At 42.4% G+C, this 20,932-nt stretch overlaps 1 protein-coding gene across 1 annotated transcript; it reads left to right on the forward strand.

Annotated features, from left to right (window-relative positions):
* Positions 1–917: 917 nt before the first annotated feature.
* On the forward strand, positions 918–8,367 carry LOC122111352 (HLA class II histocompatibility antigen, DM beta chain). Its single transcript, XM_042684141.1, has 6 exons — positions 918–1,174; positions 3,856–4,140; positions 5,757–6,041; positions 7,379–7,495; positions 7,643–7,678; positions 8,013–8,367. The coding sequence occupies exons 1-6, from the start codon at positions 1,120–1,122 to the stop codon at positions 8,027–8,029; spliced, it is 795 nt and encodes a 264-aa protein (XP_042540075.1). The 5' UTR covers positions 918–1,119; the 3' UTR covers positions 8,030–8,367.
* The last annotated feature ends 12,565 nt before the right edge of the window (positions 8,368–20,932 follow it).

Below are 20,932 nucleotides of genomic sequence, written 5' to 3' on the forward strand. Positions count from 1 at the left end.
GCCCAGGCCCAGAGATAAGGCCCCAGGACCGGACCCAAAAATAAAAAATAAATAAATAAATAAAAATAAATCAAAGCAGTATTTTTTTTCCCAAGAAGAAGCTTCATTTCATTGTTCTGGTGCTATCTATCATACAGCAGGAGACTACCCCAGAACAGAAGAGATTGTAGGGCAAACATTCAGGGGAGTTGAGTGTTTAGGGGAACACAGGTGAGCTTTGGGTTTAGGGCCAGCTATTTTCCCAAGGGCTTTAGTGGAGTTGCCCGGTGGTCTACCCCAGAGATGACTTTGAGTGGGAGGATAGGGTTTCCTAGCTCCAGAAAACAGCCATTATAGCTGAGGAGGAAATGAAGCTTGACCAACTCAAACGGAAGAAGCAGTGGAGGCTTGTGAAGGGATTTTCCAGGTCCTGGCCTTGGTCTCCAAGGTGAAACTACTGTAGTCTGTGTTTTGTCCAAACAACTGTCCACTCTCTCTGTGCCTCTTTTTTCCTCAGCAGCCCTGCCTTTGTCACCTGAGCCAGAAGGGCCCTATGTCCTTCCATTTCCTGTGTGACAGGACAGATCAAGGTGTGTGTACTGTCTTCCTAGGGAACCTCCCTGTAAGGGACATTGGGGGTTATCTAGCCCTTAGTCTTTTGGAAGAGCATTGAGGGGACAGATTTAAGCTAGTGGGCAATCCAGGCTGCACATATCTTGGGAGTGTTGAAGTTATTTCCTCCATTGACCTTTAGAAATCACCTACAGATTGGTTGGTTGTTTCACACACAAAGAGGTAAGAAAGAGAAAGTCCAGAAATCCTGTTGTTTAAGCCTAGGGCAAGATGAGTTTCACCTAGTAACTGATGATACTAGACTAAGGTACTCAGTGATTTGTCTCTACGTCTGTCTCCACCCATCTAACTAATCTGACAACTTTCAGTTTGGGACTTGAATGAGTTGGTAGGAATGAATAGGTTTGGGATCTAGGGGCAGGTTATTCCCAGATTTGGACCAAGGGACCTACACAGCGTGTGGAGATCATTTACTCAGGCTGGGGTTTCTAAGGCAGGAGAGGACCGAAGGCTCCAGCACAAGCTGGTTCAAGGGCCTGAACTCCTGGTGTCTTTGCAGAGCCCAGCATGATCACTCTCCTCCCAGTGCTACTGGGCATCAGCCTGGGCTGCACAGGAGCAGGTAAGGACATTCTTTTCTGAGTCTCCCTACGGCGTTCTACTTGTAGCACTGTGCTATATGTTTGTGACGATTGTAATAGTGATCAGGCTGTGTAGTCCTTTGTGAATTGTTTACTTCCTGCTGGAATGTAAGCCAAAGACAATGTCTGCCATCTGTATTGCTGCATCTCCAGCTCCTCTGGGCCAAGTCTTTGGTGGTGCATGCTTGTAATCCCAGAATTCAGGAGGTGGAGGCAAGAGAATTTCAAGTTTGAGATCATCCTGGGCTGCCTAGTGAGAGGATACTGTCTCAAAAAAAGAAAAATGTGTTGAAGTGGATTGTTTATGATGTTTCCAGCACAGAACAAGACTGACTGTTTCTCTTGACTCATTTTCTCCCTCTTGTTTGTTTCACAGAGGTCTGTGTTTGGAGTTGTCCTGTTTAAATATGTAAATAATTTTGGCATGCTCCAAGGCCAGTATGTTTAGTTTCACACAAAGTTAGAAAACTGGATTTAAGAGTTTTTCTGCGCTTGTCATCCATTCCTCTCTTTGGGGGCTCTCAGAGACATCGGCTTGTGAGCTTGGTCAGTAGATGTTGTGTGATGCAAGAAATCTCTGCCATGGGCTGGGAAGGTGGCTCAGTGGCAGAGCGCTTGCCTTGCATGCATGAGGCCCTGGGTTTGATTCCTCAGCACCAAATAAGCAAAAAGAAAAAAGCCAGAAGTGGCACTGTGTCTCAAGTGGTAGAGCACTAGCCTTGAGCTGAAGAGCTGAGGGACAGTGCCCAGGCCCAGAGTTCAGGCCCCATGACCGGAATCCCCCCTGCCCGCCCCCCCCCCCAAAAAAAGAAATCTCTGCCAGATTAGCTGAATACGACTGAGGCTTGTTTTACCCTGCTGAATATGGTGAAAACTAACTGGACTGGGTTTTCTCTACATGCTTACACTCAACCCTTCTGTACCAGATAGGTGCACCCACCCACAATAAATTCTTCTATACCAGTTAGATACCTTATAATCAAATGCAATTATGACATAAACCAAAGTTAACATGGTCCTGAGGCCAAGTGTTCAATACCACAAGATCACTCTATTTCAGATGCCAGTCACACAGTGGGCCCCCAGGTTATATACAACTTTTCTCCATCCTGGCTGTGAACCAGAGGCTCCACACCCACCATTCCTTCCTTGGGTTTGATAATTTGCTATTGAGGCTCGTACAACTTAAGATAATAGTTTATTTATTGTTGCTGGCATATTGTGAAGGATTTATTAGAGGATATAGAGGAATAGCCAGGTACGGAGGCACATGGGGGCGGTTCAGGAGGGTCCCAACTGCAGGAGCCTCTGTCCCTTGGGAGTTGGAGTGTGCCACCCTCCTGGATGTGCTTACTTGCTCAGGAGGTCTCAAGACCTCATAGTTCATAGATTTTTAGTGTGTGTGTGTGTGTGTGTGTGTGTGTGTCCTAGGGCTCGAACTCGGGGCCTGGGCTTACTCCAAGCTTTTGTGCTCAAGACGAGCTCTCTACCACTGGACCCACAGCTCCACTTCCAGCTTTTTTGGTGGTTAGTTGGAGCTAAGAGTCTCACAGACTTTCTTGCCTGGGCAGGCTTCAAGCCTTGATCTTCAGATCTCAACTACCTCAGTAGCTAGGATTATAGATGTGAGCCAGTGGTGCCAGGCAGTTCAAGGATTTTTTTTTGGGGGGGGGGGGTTGGGCCATGAGGCCTGAACTCTGGGCCTGGGCGCTGTCCCTCAGCTTGTCAGCTCAAGGCTAGCGCTCTACCACTTGAGCCACAGCTTTTTTCTTTTTGCTTATGTGGTGCTGAGGAATCGAACCCAGGGCCTCATGCATGCAAGGCAAGCGCTCTACCACTGAGCCACCTTCCCAGCCCCAGTTCAAGGATTTTTTATGGAGGCTTCATCACCTAGGCTCCCTGCTCCTTTCCTGGAGAATGGGAAGATAGAAATAATAGATTCAAGGGGCTGGAAAGGTGGCTCAGTGGTAGAGTGCTTGCCTTGCATGCATGAGGCCCTGGGTTCCATTCCTCAGCACCACATAAGCAGAAAAAAAAGCCAGAAGTGGCACTGTGGCTCAAGTGCCTAGCCTTGAGCTGAAGAGCTGAGGGACAGTGCTCAGGCCCAGAGTTCAGGCCCCATGACTGACAGAAAGAAAGAAGAAAAGAAAGAAAGAAAGAAAGAAAGAAAGAAAGAAAGAAAGAAAGAAAGAAAGAAAGAAAGAAAGAAAGAAAGAAAAGGAAGGAAGGAAGGAAGAAAGAAAGAAAGAAAGAAAGGAAGGAAGGAAGAAAGAATATTCAAGCTTTTAACCATGGCTTGGTCTTTCTGGTGACCAGCTGACCTCCTTTAGTGACCCACCAAGAGTCATCTCATTAGGCAAAATGCACTGCTATCACTCAGCAAATTCCAAAGGATTAGAAACTCACTATCGGGAACTAGGTCAAAGAACTGGAACAAAGGATGCGTCTAATCCCCTTTTCCAACTCATATAATTAAAAGTGTTTAGGAATTCTTCTAGGACATGGAGACAGACACCATTATTTTTTATTTTGGGCAGTACTAGTGCTTGAACTCAAACTTGCAGGTGGATACTGTACCATGAGCCACACTTCCAGCCCAATAGTTATAATATTTGTTCCACTAGCAGCAGGCACTGACCTGTCTTCTCTTCCTTGGATACAGAAGGTGGCTTTGTGGCCCATGTGGAGAGCACCTGTCTGTTGGATGATGATGGGACTCCCAAGGACTTTGCGTATTGTATCTCCTTCAACAAGGACCTGCTGGCCTGCTGGAATCCGGAGGAGGGGATAATATCCCCTTGTGAATTTGGAACACTGAATGATTTGGCCAAAAACATAGCAAATTTCCTCAATCAAGATAAAGAGCTGCTCGAGCGCTTGAGCAACGGGCTCCAAGACTGTGCCACACATACCCAGCCCTTCTGGAAGTCACTGACCCACAGAACACGTGAGGAGAGAGGGTGCAGAGGGGCTATTTGGAAGCATGGCTAGGAGAGGGGAGGCCAGAGAAGAGCCCTCAGCCAGCAAGGGGATTTAGCTTTGATCAGGAAAGGAAGTGTGTGGGCCTGGAATATAGAAAGAGGGAAGACTGAACTAGATGATTGATGAGGAATAGGTGTAAAGAGGAAGTGGTATTTGAGCCTGTAAGGCCAGAACACCTCAGAATGGGAGTCTGAGTTTATCTAGGCTGTGTATAACTGCCATGGCCGGGTAACAAAATAACTGGAGGGGCTTTTCCCGAAATGTTTGTGCGTCTCTATTCCATATTTTGATGTTCTGGATTTGGAGTGGGAATATTGGAAAGCCCCCCAGGAGATTCTGATGCATATTCTTTCTCCGTGACTCCCTAGTATTGAGAATGGATTGAAAGGAAAGTGAACTTGAAAATCTCCAAAAGGCAAAGTTGTATGTCTTAAACCTCTGCACATCCATTGGATAAAAATTCTGTGGATATAGGCTAGATATAGGCATTTCCACATAATTGGATTTTTATTGGATTTTTAAAAAACTTATTTATTTATTCTGTGGTTGTGGGTCTTGAACTTGGGGCCTGGATGCTGTCCCTGAGCCTCTCTGTGCTTAAGGCTAGTGCTCTTGAGCCACAGTTTTTGAGTGGTTAAATTGGAGAACAGAGTCTCACAGGGACTTTTCTGCCAGGGCTGGCTTTTAACTATGTTCCTCAGGTCTCAGCCTCCTGTGTAGTTAGGAATACAGGTGTGAGCCACCGGTACCTGGCAATTTCTTGGATTTTTATGTAACATTTTACTTAAAAAATATCTAGGCTAGAAGCAGGCAGGAAAGTCACCTAAGAGAATAACAATATGAACAATCTTATTAATTTGAATGACACCAATTCCAAATGTAACGGAGTTAGGTTTGTTACTTAAACGATCCAAGTAGGAAAGGTTTTATTTAGCAAATTAATTTGCTAGACAAGATTTGATGAAATTTTTTTCTCCCTTTACAAATCTCAATTTACAATCCTGGATTGCTGTTGGTTTATGTCTTTTCAAGCTAATTAGTACATTTGACCTAAACACAATGACTTTCTTTTGAGTTTTTGTGCTGATACTGGGGCTTGAACTTATGGACTAGGCATTATCTCAGCTTTTTTTACTCAAGGCTGAACCAAGCTCCACTTCCAGCTTTGTGCCATTTAATTGGAGTGAAGAGTCTCATGGACATTTCTTCCTGGCTGGCTTTGAATGGTGATCTTCAGATCTCAACCTTCTGCGTGGCTAGAATTTACAGATATGAGCCGCTGGCACTGGGCTAACACAATAACTTTCAAAACAGCTTGCAATTCAGATCTGATATTTGCCTGTTGTGATAAAACACAATTTCAGAGAAGAAAAGAAAGTAAAGTGATGAAAGGGACAGAGAGAAAACACAGGGAAGCTGGAGTAGTTCTACCTCCTCATTTTCAAGTGGTGGCTTGCTAGGGGATGTGAGTGCGATAAAGTAGATTGGGAAATCTATGAAGAGTTGACATGGGAAAAAAATAGGTCGAAGCAAAATCTAGAATATCTTTCTTTTGGATCCTATTTATTTTCTCCTCTGCAGGTCCACCATCTGTGCAAGTCGCTCAAACCACTCCTTTTAACACGAGGGAGCCTGTGATGCTGGCCTGCTATGTGTGGGGTTTCTATCCAGCTGAAATAACAATCACATGGATGAAGAATGGAAAGCCTATTGCCCCTCACCAAAATATCCAGAAGATTGCCCAGCCCAATGGAGACTGGACATACCAGACCGTCTCCCACTTAGCTTTAACCCCCTCTTATGGGGACACATACACCTGTGCAGTGGAGCATGTTGGAATTCCCAAGCCCATCTTTAAGGACTGGTGTAAGTGTCTGGTGGATGAAAGGAATTACGGTTACAATAGAGAAGTTAGTGGTTAGAAAAGAAACACCAAAATGAGGGAATGAATTGTGGAGCGAGTGTGTGTGGTAGAGAGCAAATGGTAAGAGTTGGAGCGAGTCTGGAAGAGCTTGTGGAGAGTTTATGACTGGAGATAGTACAATAGGATAAAGGAATGGGAAGAGGAAGGCACTGACACAGTCATAGTGTGGTTTTGTTAGGTGGTGGGAAGGGCACATGACGATTCTAAAAAGAAGAAGATGGAGATTTGGAAACTACATTCTCAGAAACCAAACACTGGCAATCACTATTCTAGTCTCCTCAAAGTCCAACTATTCTGTTGTTAAGTTTAGGAATGAGAGTTGAGAAAATACTGAAGATTGAAGAAGAAAGGGGGATTTCTCTTCATGTGGGGCTACACAGAATTTCAGTGGGTATATCAACCACAATGGGGTAGTAAAACCATGGCTGGTAAAACACCTGGGCCATGCTTGGCATATTTCTGCTCGGACTCCAGGATTGGGGGTACTTTGAGGTAATGAAAGAACATGTGCACAGATTTGGAGATTCTTGGGAAAGCAGAGAGGAAGAGGAAAGTTAAGTAGGAAGGGCTAGGGAAGCCGGATGTCAGCCTCGCTGCCAAGGCCACGCCTCCCTCTGTGAGGCGGTTGTATTTGTGAGAAGAATGGGGAACAAGTAGAGACCGGAACTCACATGTCCACTCGAGCTCTCCTAGTAGGTCTCTTTTATGCGGTGCACGAGGCATTTTAACATGGAAATAGAATCCAGTGGCACACCCTTTAGAATAAGACCAGCTCTGGCAAATGGGATGGGGGAGCACTATGAAGTGGGATGGAAACAAACTTAGAAAGAATATACGAGAACCATGGAAGTGTAAGACACACAGCACTGGGATAATTCACACACTAGAAGTATTGGAAAGCTGGGGAGACATGTTACTAGTAAGTTGATAAGATGGACCAAGTTGACACTATGGATGCAGTGGGTTGGGGAGGGAGGACCCTCTGATTCTGGCCAGGGTATCCTGGGAGTGGAGGAAGGAAAGAGAGCCCCAACCACATTGGGGGGGAAAGCAGAGCTGTTACTCTGGGAAGGTATGGCCCCTAGGGCTTCTCTAGGAGTAGAGAAGGATAGGATGTTGAGGAAAGTCCTTTTCTTGGGAGTACGTTGGTGTGGTCCAGACATCTGGAACCAAGATAAAGAACCTTTGAACCTTCTCTAGGTGAAGGTTGCAATTAATGAAATGGCTCCAAGAGTGAGTTACAAAACAATGTAAGTCTCTGCTTTTTTAATTTTTGCAGCCTTGGGACTGTCCCCCATACAGACAATAAAGGTTTCTGTGTCTGCAGTGACCCTGGGCGTGGGCATAATCATCTTCTCCCTTGGTCTCATCAGCTGGCAGAAGGCTGGCTCCAAGAGTAAGTGACCCTCTTGAACTTTCCTACCCTCGCTCCCAGTCTGTGCTTGCTTTCTCTCTATGATCCATTCTGTTATTCCTACCCTGCATGTTGTGAGTAATGTTGGGCACTTTTATACTGGTCTAATCAAGGATTTTCCTCTCCTAGGCTACATTCCTCTCCCTGGATCTAATTATCCAGAAGGTAAATCTTTGTTTATCTGTTTGCTCACTGGTCCTTCAGAGGGAGTAAAGATTAAAGAACGTTGTTGTGTTTAGCTAATGATGCTTCTAGTAAGGTGGTAGGGAGTGAATTACTATAAAAATCTAGGGAAGGACATGATTTATGCTGTCATAGGTTAAGAACATGGGAACATAGACATTGGAGTGTCCATGAGGAGGTGGCCACAGGTGATTCCTTTGTACTAGTCATTGCTGACCTAATGTGACTATAGTCAGGGTTTGGGTATGGAGTGGCTACAGAGACAAGTTATGGGGTCAATTGGGATATTATGATTTCCTTTCTATTTCCTCTGCAGGACAACACATTTCCTAGGGGCAGAAGCCTACAACCTCCACTCCAAGTAAGATGGAGATCTCAGCTATTAATGTTGCTACCATGTCCCCCAGGGTCTAAAATATTCCAATGTTCTTGGATCCTAAGATTTCTTCACTCAATTCTTGGACTTTTCCAGTTCTCCATATGTACACCATAGCAGCTCTAAAAGGGCTCATATTGGGAATATTCTGTGATCAAATTTACTGTGTAAGTTTGTCTTTCTTGGGTGACTATAACTGGAGGGAGTCTAAGGCTCTCCCGAAGGCCCCACCACACCACAGAGCACAGTGCATGGCTTGTGCTCATCCCTGTAAAATAAAGTGGTGAAAATGCTGGTTTTCTGTGTGTTTTTCTGAGATCCTGGGGAAAGAATAAGAGAGAGTAGAATGGAGAACTAGCCTTTCCTATTCCAGCAAAGGAGTCAGGGCCTTCTCCATCCCACCCCTCCCCCCCCCCCAAAAAAAATCTAAACACCACGAAGTTGGTGGCATTTTTTTTGTGTGTGTGTGTGTGTGTGTGTGCCAGTCCTGGGGCTTGAACTCAGGTCCTGGGCACTGTCCCTGAGTTTCTTTTGTTTGTTTGTTTTTTGGGTCCGGTCATGGGCCTGAACTCTGGGCCTGGGCACTGTCCCTCACCTCTTCCGCTCAAGGTTAGTGCTCTACCATTTGAACCACAGCACCACTTCTGGCTTTTTTCTTTTTGCTTATATGGTGCTGAGGAATCGAACCCAGGGCCTCAGGCATGCAAGGCAAGCACTCTACCACTGAGCCACCTTCCCAGCCCTCTCTGAGTTTCTTTTGTTCAAGGCTAGCACTCTACCACTTGAGCCACAATGTCACTTCTGGCTTTTTCTGTGTATATGTGGTACTGAGGAATAGAAATCAAGGCTTCATGCACTCTACCACGAAGCCATATTCCAGCCACTGATGGCAGATTTTGAAGTCATAATTCATAAGAAGAAAAAATTAAGCTGTGGAAGGATAGAGTCACCAAGTAAGGAAGGAGTCTTAACTGCTTACTCACCTCATAAGGAGTCTTAAGAGGATTAGGTAAGTCAATACTTATAAAGGGCTCAGGACAGGGCCTAGTAATGAGAACCTGCGAGAATGACCTTAGCTATTCTTCAAGATTCTAGGCCAGGCCTTGTACCAGGTGCTGGTGTGCGTCATGTTCCTTCATCCTCATCGGAATCCATGAGGGGACTCTCAGGAAGTTAGGATTCAGGAGACGAGAGCTTGACTTCAGATTTGAGCTTTAGAGAGTTATTTTTTCTATGCTGTAAGAGGGGAAAGGAACATAGCCTGAGCGCATGTCCTCAGCAGCGGACCAAACACTTCATATTTACATCTCATTCTCTTCTCACAACAGCAGAAGAAACTGTCCTTCCATGTCAGACCAAGGAAGTGAGATTTGGAGGTGTGAAATAACTTGAAGAAATTCTCCATAGGGTGGAAATATATAGTAGCTCAGTCTGAAATTCCTTAACCAAGTTTGCATATCTCTCTAGAAAGTCATCCTTCTCTTTCCATCTATCCAAAATGCAAAGGACATCCAGCTTTGGGAGGGATTTCTACTCTAGAGAAGACATCACTTCTGTGCTGTTTGTTTTCCAGTGGAGACACTGGCTGGACACGTAAAATTGAGTTGTGGAATTGTTTGGGGAATTAAAAATTGGAAACTCAACTGCTGGAAGGGTAAAAACAAAAGAAAAACAAAACAAAACAACACCCAGAAATGCGAAAGAAGAGAGCACAAGTACCGAAGGAGCCTTATCTTACAGAAGAGTGTGGAGGGGGAATAAGGGGCTATGGACACATGATCTCTGTAAACAAATGTTGAGACGAATCATTAATCCTTGTTTGTTTCTTTCATTTAAATATGTGTATTGATAGGAAGCCAAAGAGAACTTGAAACTAGGAGGTGGTTCTAGAGCATTGTTTTCTGCCCCCAAAGTATGAAGGAAGCCCTCCCCCCCCTCCCCCCCCCCATCCCCCCCCCCCCCCCCCCCCCCCCCCCCCCCCCCCGCACTGTGCAGACCTGATTGTTTCATGAATGGAGAGTGGACTAGGTGGACTCTGCCAACTTCCTTTTTTCTTTCTTTCTTTCCTTCTTTTTTTTTTTTTTTTTTTTTGCCAGTCCTGAGGCTTGAACTCAGGCCTAGGCACTGTCCTTGAGCCTCTCTGTGCTCAAGGCTAGCGCTCTACCACTTGAACCATGGTGTCACTTTCAGCTTTTTCCGTTTTTATGTGGTACAGAGGAATCAAACTCAGGGCTTCATGGACGCTAGGCAAGCACTCTATCACTAAGCCACATTCCCAGTCCCTGAAACTTATTTAAAAAAAAAATAGGAGCCGAGCGCCGGTAGCTCACTCCTGTAATCCTAGTTACTCAGGAGGCTGAGATCTGAGGATCGAGGTTCAAAGCCTGCCCAGGCAGAACAGTCTGGGAGACTCATTTCCAATAAACCACCAGAAAACCAGAAGTGGCGCTGTGGCTCAAGTGGTAGAGCATAAGCCTTGAGCTGAAGAGCAGAGGGGACAGTGCCCAGGCCCAGTGTTCAAGCCCTATGACTGACAAAAAAAATAAAATAAAATAAATAGGAAATATCTTTGCATTCTGGGGTAAACCCTATTTGACTTTGGTTTAAGTTACTTAGGGTGTTGCATTTATTATTATTATTTTATAAAGTAGAGACATGAAACTTGCTTCTCTTATATTTCGTTTTTTGGGTAATAAATATTCCTCTATCCAATGAACTGCAGATTGTGTTCCTCAGTATCTTTTCTGGAATAACATAAGTATTTTTTTAAAGGCCAGCTTTTATTTTCATTAATCTATTATAGCTTTTAGTTCTAATCTCTATTCTTATCTTCATTATTTCCTTCCTTTTTTGAGTTTCTCTTTTTTTTTTTGGGGAGGGGGGGGGGTCTGGTTGTGGGGCCTGAACTCTGGGCCTGGGCGCTGTCCCTCAGCTCTTTAGCTCAAGGCTAGCGTTCTACCACTTGAGCCACAGTGCCACTTCTGGCTTTTTTATTTTTGCTTATGTGGTGCTGAGGAATCGAACCCAGGGCCTCAGACATGCAAGGCAAGCGCTCTACCACTGAGCCACCTTCCCAGCCTTTACCTAACTTCTGAGTTAAATCATTAGCTCAGTTGATGTTTTTTTTTTTTTTCTTTTGGTTTCCTGATAAGTGTATTTAAAGGTAAAAATTTCCTTCTTCTTTAACATAATCCCCTCTGCTTTCATCACAGTTCTGCTTTAATGATACTTACTTAATTTTCACATGTAGAATTTTAATTGAAACTCAGTTCTAAGTGTTATTTATGTACTTCATTACATTGTTTTTCCTTTAACTCAAAAATTGTGACCTCTTGAAATTTTATTTTGAAACTGTTTCAAACATATAGAAAAGTTACAATCATACAAAGATTCTTGGGCTGGGAGGGTAGCTTAGTAGAAGAATGCTCATGCAGAAGGTAATCAGATAAAAAAAGAAAGAAGAATAAAAAGAAGGGACAGAAAGAGGAAAAACAAGGAGAGAGAAGGAGAGATGAAGAAATATTGTATGTTCACATGGAAACTTTGTCCAGATTTTTAAAAGATTAGTCATTATACCCTACTTGATTTATTTTTCCCTTCTCATCTTTCCCCTAACCATTTTAGTGTCAACAGCAAACATTATACCCTTCTAGTACTAAATATTTCCACATATTTCCCAAGAATCTGACATTGCTCTTCCAAAAAGAATGATCACATTCAGGACATTTAGCTTGGATATAGGATTATTGTATAATCCACAATACATATTCAAATTTCATTCATTTTCCCACAAAAGATCCTTCTATTTCCTTACTAATTCCCAACCTCCTGCCTTAAATCCAGGATGGAGCATTTTAGTAAATTTTTAGTCTCATTAGTAATTTTTTTTTAATCTGGACAGCACAATCAGTTTCTTACTTATTAGGCTTTGCCAATGAACTTGAAGTTAAATAACAATTATGCTGACTTTCAAGCTCTTTGATCTTAGCTGGTTGCCACCTGTAATCCTAGCTATACCAGAGGCTGAGATCTGAGAATCTCAGTTTGAAGCCAACTCAGGAAAGGAAAGCCTGTGAGAGTTTTATCTCTAATTAACCACTAAAAAGCCAGAAGTAAAGCTGTGGTTCAAGTGGTAGAGTGGTAGAGCATCAGCCCAGTAAGTGTGAGGTCATGAGTTCATTTCCTTGTGGCACTAGTAGGTAAATAATAAGTTTAAATAACTCATCTACCTCAGTTGTTGTATGACTGGGCTTGTTTATGATTACTATGTCTTTTTAATTTATTCTTTCCTATTATTCAAATATTACTATACAAGTATCTTTTGTCTTTTATGTTTTTTTTAAAATTAACTCTCAGTTCTATTTTGTTATGTCTTCCTTTTGGATCATACTTGCCATCAGGTAAATCTTTTTTTCTTTTCTTTTAGTTTCCATATTTATGTGTGTTTCTGCTTTTTGGAGTATTTACAGGAAATCACACATGGTTTGGTTGTTTTATTTCCTCCATTTCTAGAGCATTTGTGCTTATTTGGTAACTACTGATGTATTAAGACTTAATTTTGCAGTTGGGAGCCAGTAGTTTGAGGCCAGCAGTGTAGAAAAATGTTTCTAAGACCCCTTCTTAACAAAAAGCTGGACATATCGGTGTGTGCCTGCTATCTTAGCTACCTAGAAGCCTAACATAGCTGAGCTGAGCCCGGGCACAGCCCCAGGGAGGAAATGAAAACCTATTTCAAAAGTAACCAGCAAGAATGAACTTGTGACTTTAAATGAGCATCATTATTCCACAATACTGTGAAATTTGGGAAATTATGTAATCACTTAATCACAATTAGAAAAAAAAAGGACCTCGGGGAAGGTAGGGAGGGAAGGGATGGTAGGGGGAAAACAATGGAGGGGGTAACAATGCTCAATAGGAAGTGTACTCATTACCTTGCTGATGTAACTGTTAACCCTCTGTATAGAATCTTTACAATAGAAAATTTTAAAAAACCAACCAAACAACAACAACAAAAAAGTAACCAGCAAAAATTGGGGCTGGTGGCCTGGCTCAGCAGTTAGAGTGCCTGCTTGGGAATCGTGATACCCTGAGTTCAAACCCCGTTATGGTAAAACAACAACAACAACAACAACAAATCACAATTGATACAGTGACACCTTTATCTAATGCTTTACAATGCTCAGTGTTACTTCCACATTTACTACTGAAAATGTCTATTTTCATTAGTCTTTTTTCTTTCTGTTGGTACAAAAAAAACCCCAAACATGTTTGTTTCCCCCTTTTAGTTTTAATTTTTAAGTAAAAATGTCTGAGATATTCTTAGTTTTAATGAAAATATTTCCAGAACTAGATTGATGACCAGAAGAACTGATTCATGTGTCAGTGGAATTTGGTAAATGTGATATAAAGGTTTAATACATACAAGGTTCTTTGAGTAAAGTGGGATAGTATCATATCCTGAAAGGGTAGACTCTCCAGTCACTTTCAACTGTGTGCTAGAAAATTTTTAATGAAGGCTAAGGCCCTCTCAACCATACTTATCTGTATATAAACATTTACTTATTTATTAATTATGCACATGCATGCAATATAGCATATGGTTTGGTTATTTACTTTATAATAAGGCATGGAAAGTTTACAAGTTACTGAATAAATACATATTTCCTTCTCGTATCCTCAAGATGAGTTACGCATTGGAGGCTGCCCAGTGCATTGGAAGCAGCACAGGCTCTTCTGTGGTGAAGCACAAGGCTTTGCATTACAGCAAAACATTCTTTAGAGCAGAGAGGGAGGGGCTGGGAAGGTGGCTCAGTGGTAGAGCCTTGCATGCATGAGGCCCTGGGTTCGCTTCCTCAGCACCACATAAGCAAACAGAAAAAAGCCAGAAGTGGCGCTGTGGCTCAAGTGGTAGAGTGCTAGCCTTGAGCTGAAGAGCTGAGGGACAGCACCCAGGCCCAGAGTTCACGCCCCACGACCGGACCCCCCCCCCCAAAAAAAAAAAATAGAGCAGAGAGGGAAAAGGACAAACCCAAGCTCCCAGAACTGCTCCATGAACGGAATAAAATCCAGAAAGCAAGAAACAGTGACTAACTAGGACAAATAAGAGAAAATGCTTGGGGTTCATGTTATAGGCTACTAAGAGGAAGACACTGGGAACACAGAATAAAAACATACTCACAGAGGGGAATGAAAGAAGACAAAACTCAAAGCACTGTTTCCTCCTGGCAAAATGTTCTCTTGCCCTTCGTAGGTATTTGCTGACACCTACAGGCTACAAGTTGCCAAAGATTTTACTTAAGGATCCTGCAGAGAATGTTTCTTTTTAAGTCTACTTTGAAAATAAAGCGGTGGTGGTGGGGGTAAAATGAATCATTTATACATTTATTTCCTTTATTTGTTTCTCTTAGACACTATTCTTCTCCTTTCTTCTTCTTTCTTTTCCTCTCCTTCCATTTTCCCCTCCCTTCCTCTCTCCTCTCTCTCTCCCTCCCTCTGTCCTCTCTCTCCCTCTTTCTTTCTCTCTCTCTTTTCCTTCCTTCCTTCCTTCCGTCTGTCCGTCCTTCCTTCCTTCCTTCCTCCTTTCTTCTTTCCTTCCCTTCTTCCTTCTTCCCATCATGAAGCTTGAACTCAGGACTTGGACACTGTCCCTGAGCTTCTTTTGCTCAAGGCTAGTACTCTACCACTTGACAGGTCCACTTCCAGCATTTTAGTGGATAATTGAAGATAAGAATTTCCTGGGGCTGGGATTTGGCTTGGTACAATGCTTGCCTAAGATGCACGAAGCCCTGGGTTCTATTCTTCAGTACCACGTAAACAGAAAAAGCTGGAAGTAGTACTGTGGCTCAAATGGTAGAGGGCTAGCCTTGAGTAAAAGAAGCTCAGGGACAGTGCCTAGGCCCTGAGTTCAAGCCCAGGACTGGCAAAAAAGGAAAAAAAAGAATTGGCAAATGAGATTTCATCAACTTAAAAAGTTCCTTCACAACAAAGGAAACAATGAACAGACTGAAGAAATAACCCAAAGAATGAGAGAAAACCAGACAAATGATTAGTATCCAGAATATGTAAAGAGCTCAAAAAAAATTAGACACCAAAATTTAGTTCACAAATTGTACTAAATCTATTTGATTTGTTTGAACATATAATTCTCAAACCAAGTAATTGTAAGTGGCCAAAAATGTAGGCATATATTCAACATCCTTAGCCAATAAGAGAAATGCAAATAGAAATGACAATGAGATTCCATTTTGCCCCAGTTAGCTATCATCCAAACAAACAAACAAAAATTAAGGTAAAAACTAAACCCAAATGCTGATAAAGATGGAGAAGGAGGGTGGCTAGGAAAAGGAACCTTTACTCACTGTTGGTAGAAATATAAATCTGTATCATCACTATGGAAATTGGTATGGAGTGTCCTCAACACACCAAATAAAGAACTATCATATAATACTGCTATACCATTCTATGACTGATGGACTGTAAATTAACATACAACAGAGATACTTGCAAATACTTGTTTATTGCTATGAAGTCAGTTGAGCTGTCCAACAACAAATGAATGGATAAATGAGGTATATGGAGATAATTATGTTGAATGAGAAAAACACAACTCGTAAGAACTGTTTTTGCTTATTCAGGGACCCTAGACTTAAAAATGCTAAGATTATGGCATGATAGTAAAAACAGAACTGCTTGAGATGAGGTAGCAATCTGAAAAAAGAAGGGAAAAGGAGCAGGTAATGGGGGAGGAATATGACCAATGTACATTATATATATGTGTGGAAATAGCACAATGAAATCCACTGTAAACTGTGTAAATGGGGGAGGAGCTTTGATAATCCCCCCCATCATTCTATTTATTTTAAATTGTTTTATTGTCATACTGATTATTGAGACAGTAAAGCTTATATGCATTCTCATACATCTTTGGATTTAACTAAGTGACTAGTTGCTTTTGAAAATTCTCTTTTGTTTTAGCCTTCATTGAACTCATCTCCTAAATTAAGAATACTAAAATTGTAAAGCTATGCTTTTTTTTTTTCACCCTCAAAACTCACTATACAGGACTGGGAAGGTGGCTCAGTGGTAGAGTGCTTGCCTTGCATGCATGAGGCCCTGGGTTTGATTCCTCAGCACCACATAAGCAGAAAAAGCTGGAGTGGTGCTATGGCTCAAAGTGGTAGAGCGCTAGCCTTGAGCTATAGAGCTGAGGGACAGCGCCCAGGCCCAGAGTTTAGGTCCCATGACTGACAAAAAAGCAAAACAACAAAAAACAACAAAAAACCCCAAAACTCACAACACAGCCATTAACCATTTGACCACTAAGTGGCACCAAAGGTTTAACCTTTCACTATAGAAAATAAATTAGAGGGCTGGGAAGGTGGCTCAGTGGTAGAGGGCTTGCCTTGTATGCGTGAGGCCCTGGGTTTGATTCCTTAGCACCACATAAGCAGGGGGAAAAAAGCCGGAAGTGGTGCTATGGCTCAAATGGTAGAGTGTTAGCCTTGAGCTGAAGAGCTGAGGGACAGCCCCCAGGCCCAGAGTTCAAGCCCCACAACTGACAAGAAAAAAGAAAGAAAATAAATAAATTAGAACCAATTAGGTACATTTCATATACTTCATATATTTTTTTTAACAAATTCTGTATTAATGAGAGCGCTATCATATATATCAAACTCAAAATATGGAAAAAAATAGAACCTCCCCCTAGGAACTTAACTTTCCTTGATGCTTTTTTTTTTTCAGGTGAAACACTATTCTAGCTGCACAGGTGTCAGGAAGGATAAACGTATATTCTTGGTTTATTCCACTTCTGGCACATTTAATAACCAGTTTATTTCTGAGTTTAAAATACCCTGTCATTTTGTATTCTTTACCTTATATATGGTGTATTCACGTGCACATCTGTGGGAGGGTGGGAGGAGGCCACAGAATCCAAGGGAAAGGGTGAAAAAGTACCGCAGTGGAGTGCACTGGACATTGATGAGACTGAACTATACAACTCATGGGTGGACATGGGAAGGAGGAATGGGAAAGAATGAGGAAACGGATGACAGTATGCAAAAGGAAATGTACTTAATGCCTGTCCTATATAAAGGTAAACTCACTGAATATCACCTATAAAACAATAGAATAAATTAGGAAAAAATACTTTGTCACTTGGTCAGAATCCTAATACACATCTTATGGGATGGATTAGAAAACCTTGGGGGGTTTCATGCCCTCCATGTCTAAAATGTGTTTTTTCTTTTGGGGTAATGTCTCTGTGAAATAGTCACTTGTGGAAGATTCTGCTCTTCTCCTCTGCTCTTGTTGGTTCTTGTACTAAGTTAAACAGAGCCATCTGATCTTGCTTCCTGTTCTTCCCTTGGACCTGAAGGACTTAGGCTACTAACTACCCATCCAAAATTGGGTCTCATGAGAGAAACAACAGAAAAGGACAATCGCCTAAGTTCTCAGAAGAAAGTAAGAGTAATTATGATTATTGTTTCTGTTACTGGAAGTTTGTCTCTGAGTGTGTGTGCTTTTGTGCGTCAGTCCTGGGGCTCAAACTCAGTACCTTGGTACTGACTCTGAGATTTTTTTTGCTCAAGGACAGTGCTGTGCTACCTTGAGCCACAGCTCTCTACTTCCAGTTTCCTGGTAGTTAATTGGATATAAGAATCTCACAGCCTTTCCTGCCCAGGCTGGCTTCAAACAGTGGTCCTCAGATTTCAGCTTCCAGAGTAGCTAGGATTACAGGCGTGAGCCACCATCCTGGCAGAAATTTTCCTTTTTAACCACTGCTTCTTCAAAAGCCAGTTGCTACTTTTTTTTCCCCCCACTGGCTTTTCCCAGTGACATGAATACAGGTTGGGTCCTGTTTCCTCCCGTGACTCACTTTTGGATTGAAGTCCCAGTTGGTTGAATCTGATTGATGGGAATCAGTTCCCACATTTATGCCTTAGTTTTGAAGAAAACCAGAGGAAGTGAGTTTTCTGATTTTCATTCTAAGGAAGTAGGACTAAGGCAGGGCGAAATTTTACAATTCTTTAAAAGGTGTCTTAATCTAATGAACACTCAGAAAATGTAACCAATCACTATACACTAGAGACCATGAGTGGAGTGGCTAGCATTACTTTATGGGTTGCATAACTATGTGTAATGGGCATTGTTGTCTTGATAATTTGGTGTCTATTTTTTCTAAGTAGAGGCTATAGTTGGTTATGAAATGACTCTCCCAAATCCATGTGTTAAAGGCTAGGTTCTCAGCCCATGGGGCTATCAGGAGGCGGTGGGATATTTAGAAGGTGGGGCTTAGAGGAAAGAAATTAGATTCTCTGAGGGTTTGCCCTTTGAAGGAGACATTGGGACTGTGGTCCCATCTCTCTTGGTTTTCCAGCAACCACAAGGGGAACAGATTTTCTCTGTCCTGTGCAACGGTGATAGTGAAGTATGTTGTCATATTCAAATTGAGGAGATTTAGTGAACCTGGACTGGAACTTCAAAATTACTGAGTGAAGCAGATGCTTCTGCCCTTTCCTTCCTTCCTTCCTCCCTCCCTCCCTCCCTCCCTCCTTCTCTCCCTCCCTCCCTCCCTCCCTTCCTTCCTTCCTTCCTTCCTTTCTTTCTTCCTTTCTTCCTTCCTTCCTTCTTTCCTTTATTTGTATTGGAGTTTGAACTCAGAGCCTTGTGTTTACTAAGCAGGTGCTTTTGCTACTTAAACCACACCCCTAGCCTTCTTTGCTTTAGTTATTATTTATTTATTTATTTTTGCTTTTTGCTCCAACTGGCCTGGACCATGGCCATCCTACTAATACTTCCCACATAGCATGGATGGCAGGCACATAGCACCATGCCCAGCTTTATATTGGCTGAAACAAATTCTTGAAAGCTTTTTGTCCAGGCTGCCCTGAAACCTCAATTCTCCTGATTTTAGCCTCCTGAGTAGCTTGAATAACAGATATGCACCACCACACTCATTTTTCAAATCTCAGGTCTTTATTATAGTGAATAAAAACAGACTAACAGTAGATGATCATATGAACTCCAAAGGACAATGGTTTAATCTCGACCTCTTGTTTTTCTCATCTTTCTTGAGGCTGGTCCACACTCTAACGCTGTGTTAAACTAGTTATTATAATGAGTCTTCTTGTCTTGGACTCCTGAAGTATTTTTTCCACTCTGTATACTGAAGTTCTGACTTGTTACTTATTTTACAGTATAAATACTTCCACCACACACAATATCAAGAAACCAATTATTAACAACTGCCTTAATTCTTGAATACTTTTTAAAGTTTTTTTTTTCCTGGTTCATTCTAAACTCTTGAATATTTTACTATCTGTCCTTGTGAGCCAGTGTAAACTACCCTATGTCACTTTTCTTTGGTTGTGGGTGTTAGATATTCATGTTGGATTTAGCCCTTGGCCGCTTTTATTTTCTTAACCTTGCTTTTCCTTTGCCAAAATTCATTCTTTTAAAACCCCTGCCTACCTCTGTAAGCTGTTATAAACCCTTTGAGAAATAAAAGGGATAAAAACACAGTTATTTGGCTGGTATAAATTAAGCCTTATTTTTTTGGCTTCTCCTGGGGCTTGAATCAAGGTCTGGGCATTGTCCCTGAGCCTTTTTGTGCTAGCACTGTACCACTTGAGCCACAGCACCACATCTGAGTAGTTTATTAGAGAGAAGAGTCCCACACACTTTTCTGCCTGGGATGGCTTCAAACTGTGATCCTCAGATCTCAGCCTCCTGAGTAGCTAGGATTATAGGCATAAGCCACCGGTGCCAGGCAAGCTTTCCAATTTTAATAAGTTGAAGTCTCCAGCTCTCCAAGTCTTCGCTACGCTGCTCAGGGTATGTCATCATGCCTTCAGCTTCCAAGGGGATTCTGAGCTAGAGTCAGGAAGTTCCTATCTCCAGGCCTCTCATTTTGGAGATTCCTCTACCTTCTGCCCACAGGGGTCCTCCTTTTCCATGGTTCCTCTTACAAGGACGTGTGCTCATTTTGGAGGTTGAGCTCTTGCATTACCACCAGCAGGTCTGCACCTGAGGCGGACTTGGAAGCAAAGCATGGAGGAGATGCCTCAGACCATGGCCTCTTTCAGTTTTGACTCTGCCCAGCCCAGCTGCTTGTTTGCTTTTGGAGTCCTTGAATGCGTGCTTTTCATATCCTGTCCAGAGTTTCTAGCGATGATCAGCGGCAGACAGACACTCTTAAACTATTATTTATTTTGAATTCAAAATAAAACAGCAAGGCTAGAAACCGCAGGCTTTGCAGGCTTAGATATATCCTCCTTCCTTCCCCTCGCCCTCTTCCCCCACTTCCAAGGGAATGTGACTGTTTCACAGGATTTTGAATTTGCATGCCTAGCCTGAGATCCTACTTCTACTTCTGTTGAATATATCTGTTGATTTAACTGTTCACTTGTAACCAAACTGGTGTGGAATGCTGGAGCTATAAACTATCTAAGGAGTCACTCATTTTCTTTTGACAGAGGAGGAAAATGAGGGCTCATAATTTGTTCTGACACCCAGGAAATGTAGGACATATGTAGAAACAGAACTCAGCTTTGTTTCTCAGGTATCTGTGACAGCTTCCTAAATGTCAGCTAATCTTTGTATATTCTCATCTTTGAATCTAGGAATAAGATCTATATCTATATATCATCTGTCAATCTGTATATCTGTATGTATGTATATTGTATGTGTGTATGTGTGTATGAGAGAGAGAGAGACAGAGACAGAGAGAGACAGAGAGAGAGAAAGAGAGATGAGGACTGAACCCAGGACGCTTGAACATTCCAAGCATGTGCTCTACCACTGAGCAGCCTAGGAGATTCTTTTTTTCTTTTTCTTTTGCCAGTCCTGGGGCTTGAACT

This window comes from Dipodomys spectabilis, unplaced genomic scaffold (genome assembly GCF_019054845.1).
Source record: "Dipodomys spectabilis isolate Male_0828 unplaced genomic scaffold, ASM1905484v1 ptg000085l, whole genome shotgun sequence".
NCBI lineage: Eukaryota > Metazoa > Chordata > Mammalia > Rodentia > Heteromyidae > Dipodomys > Dipodomys spectabilis.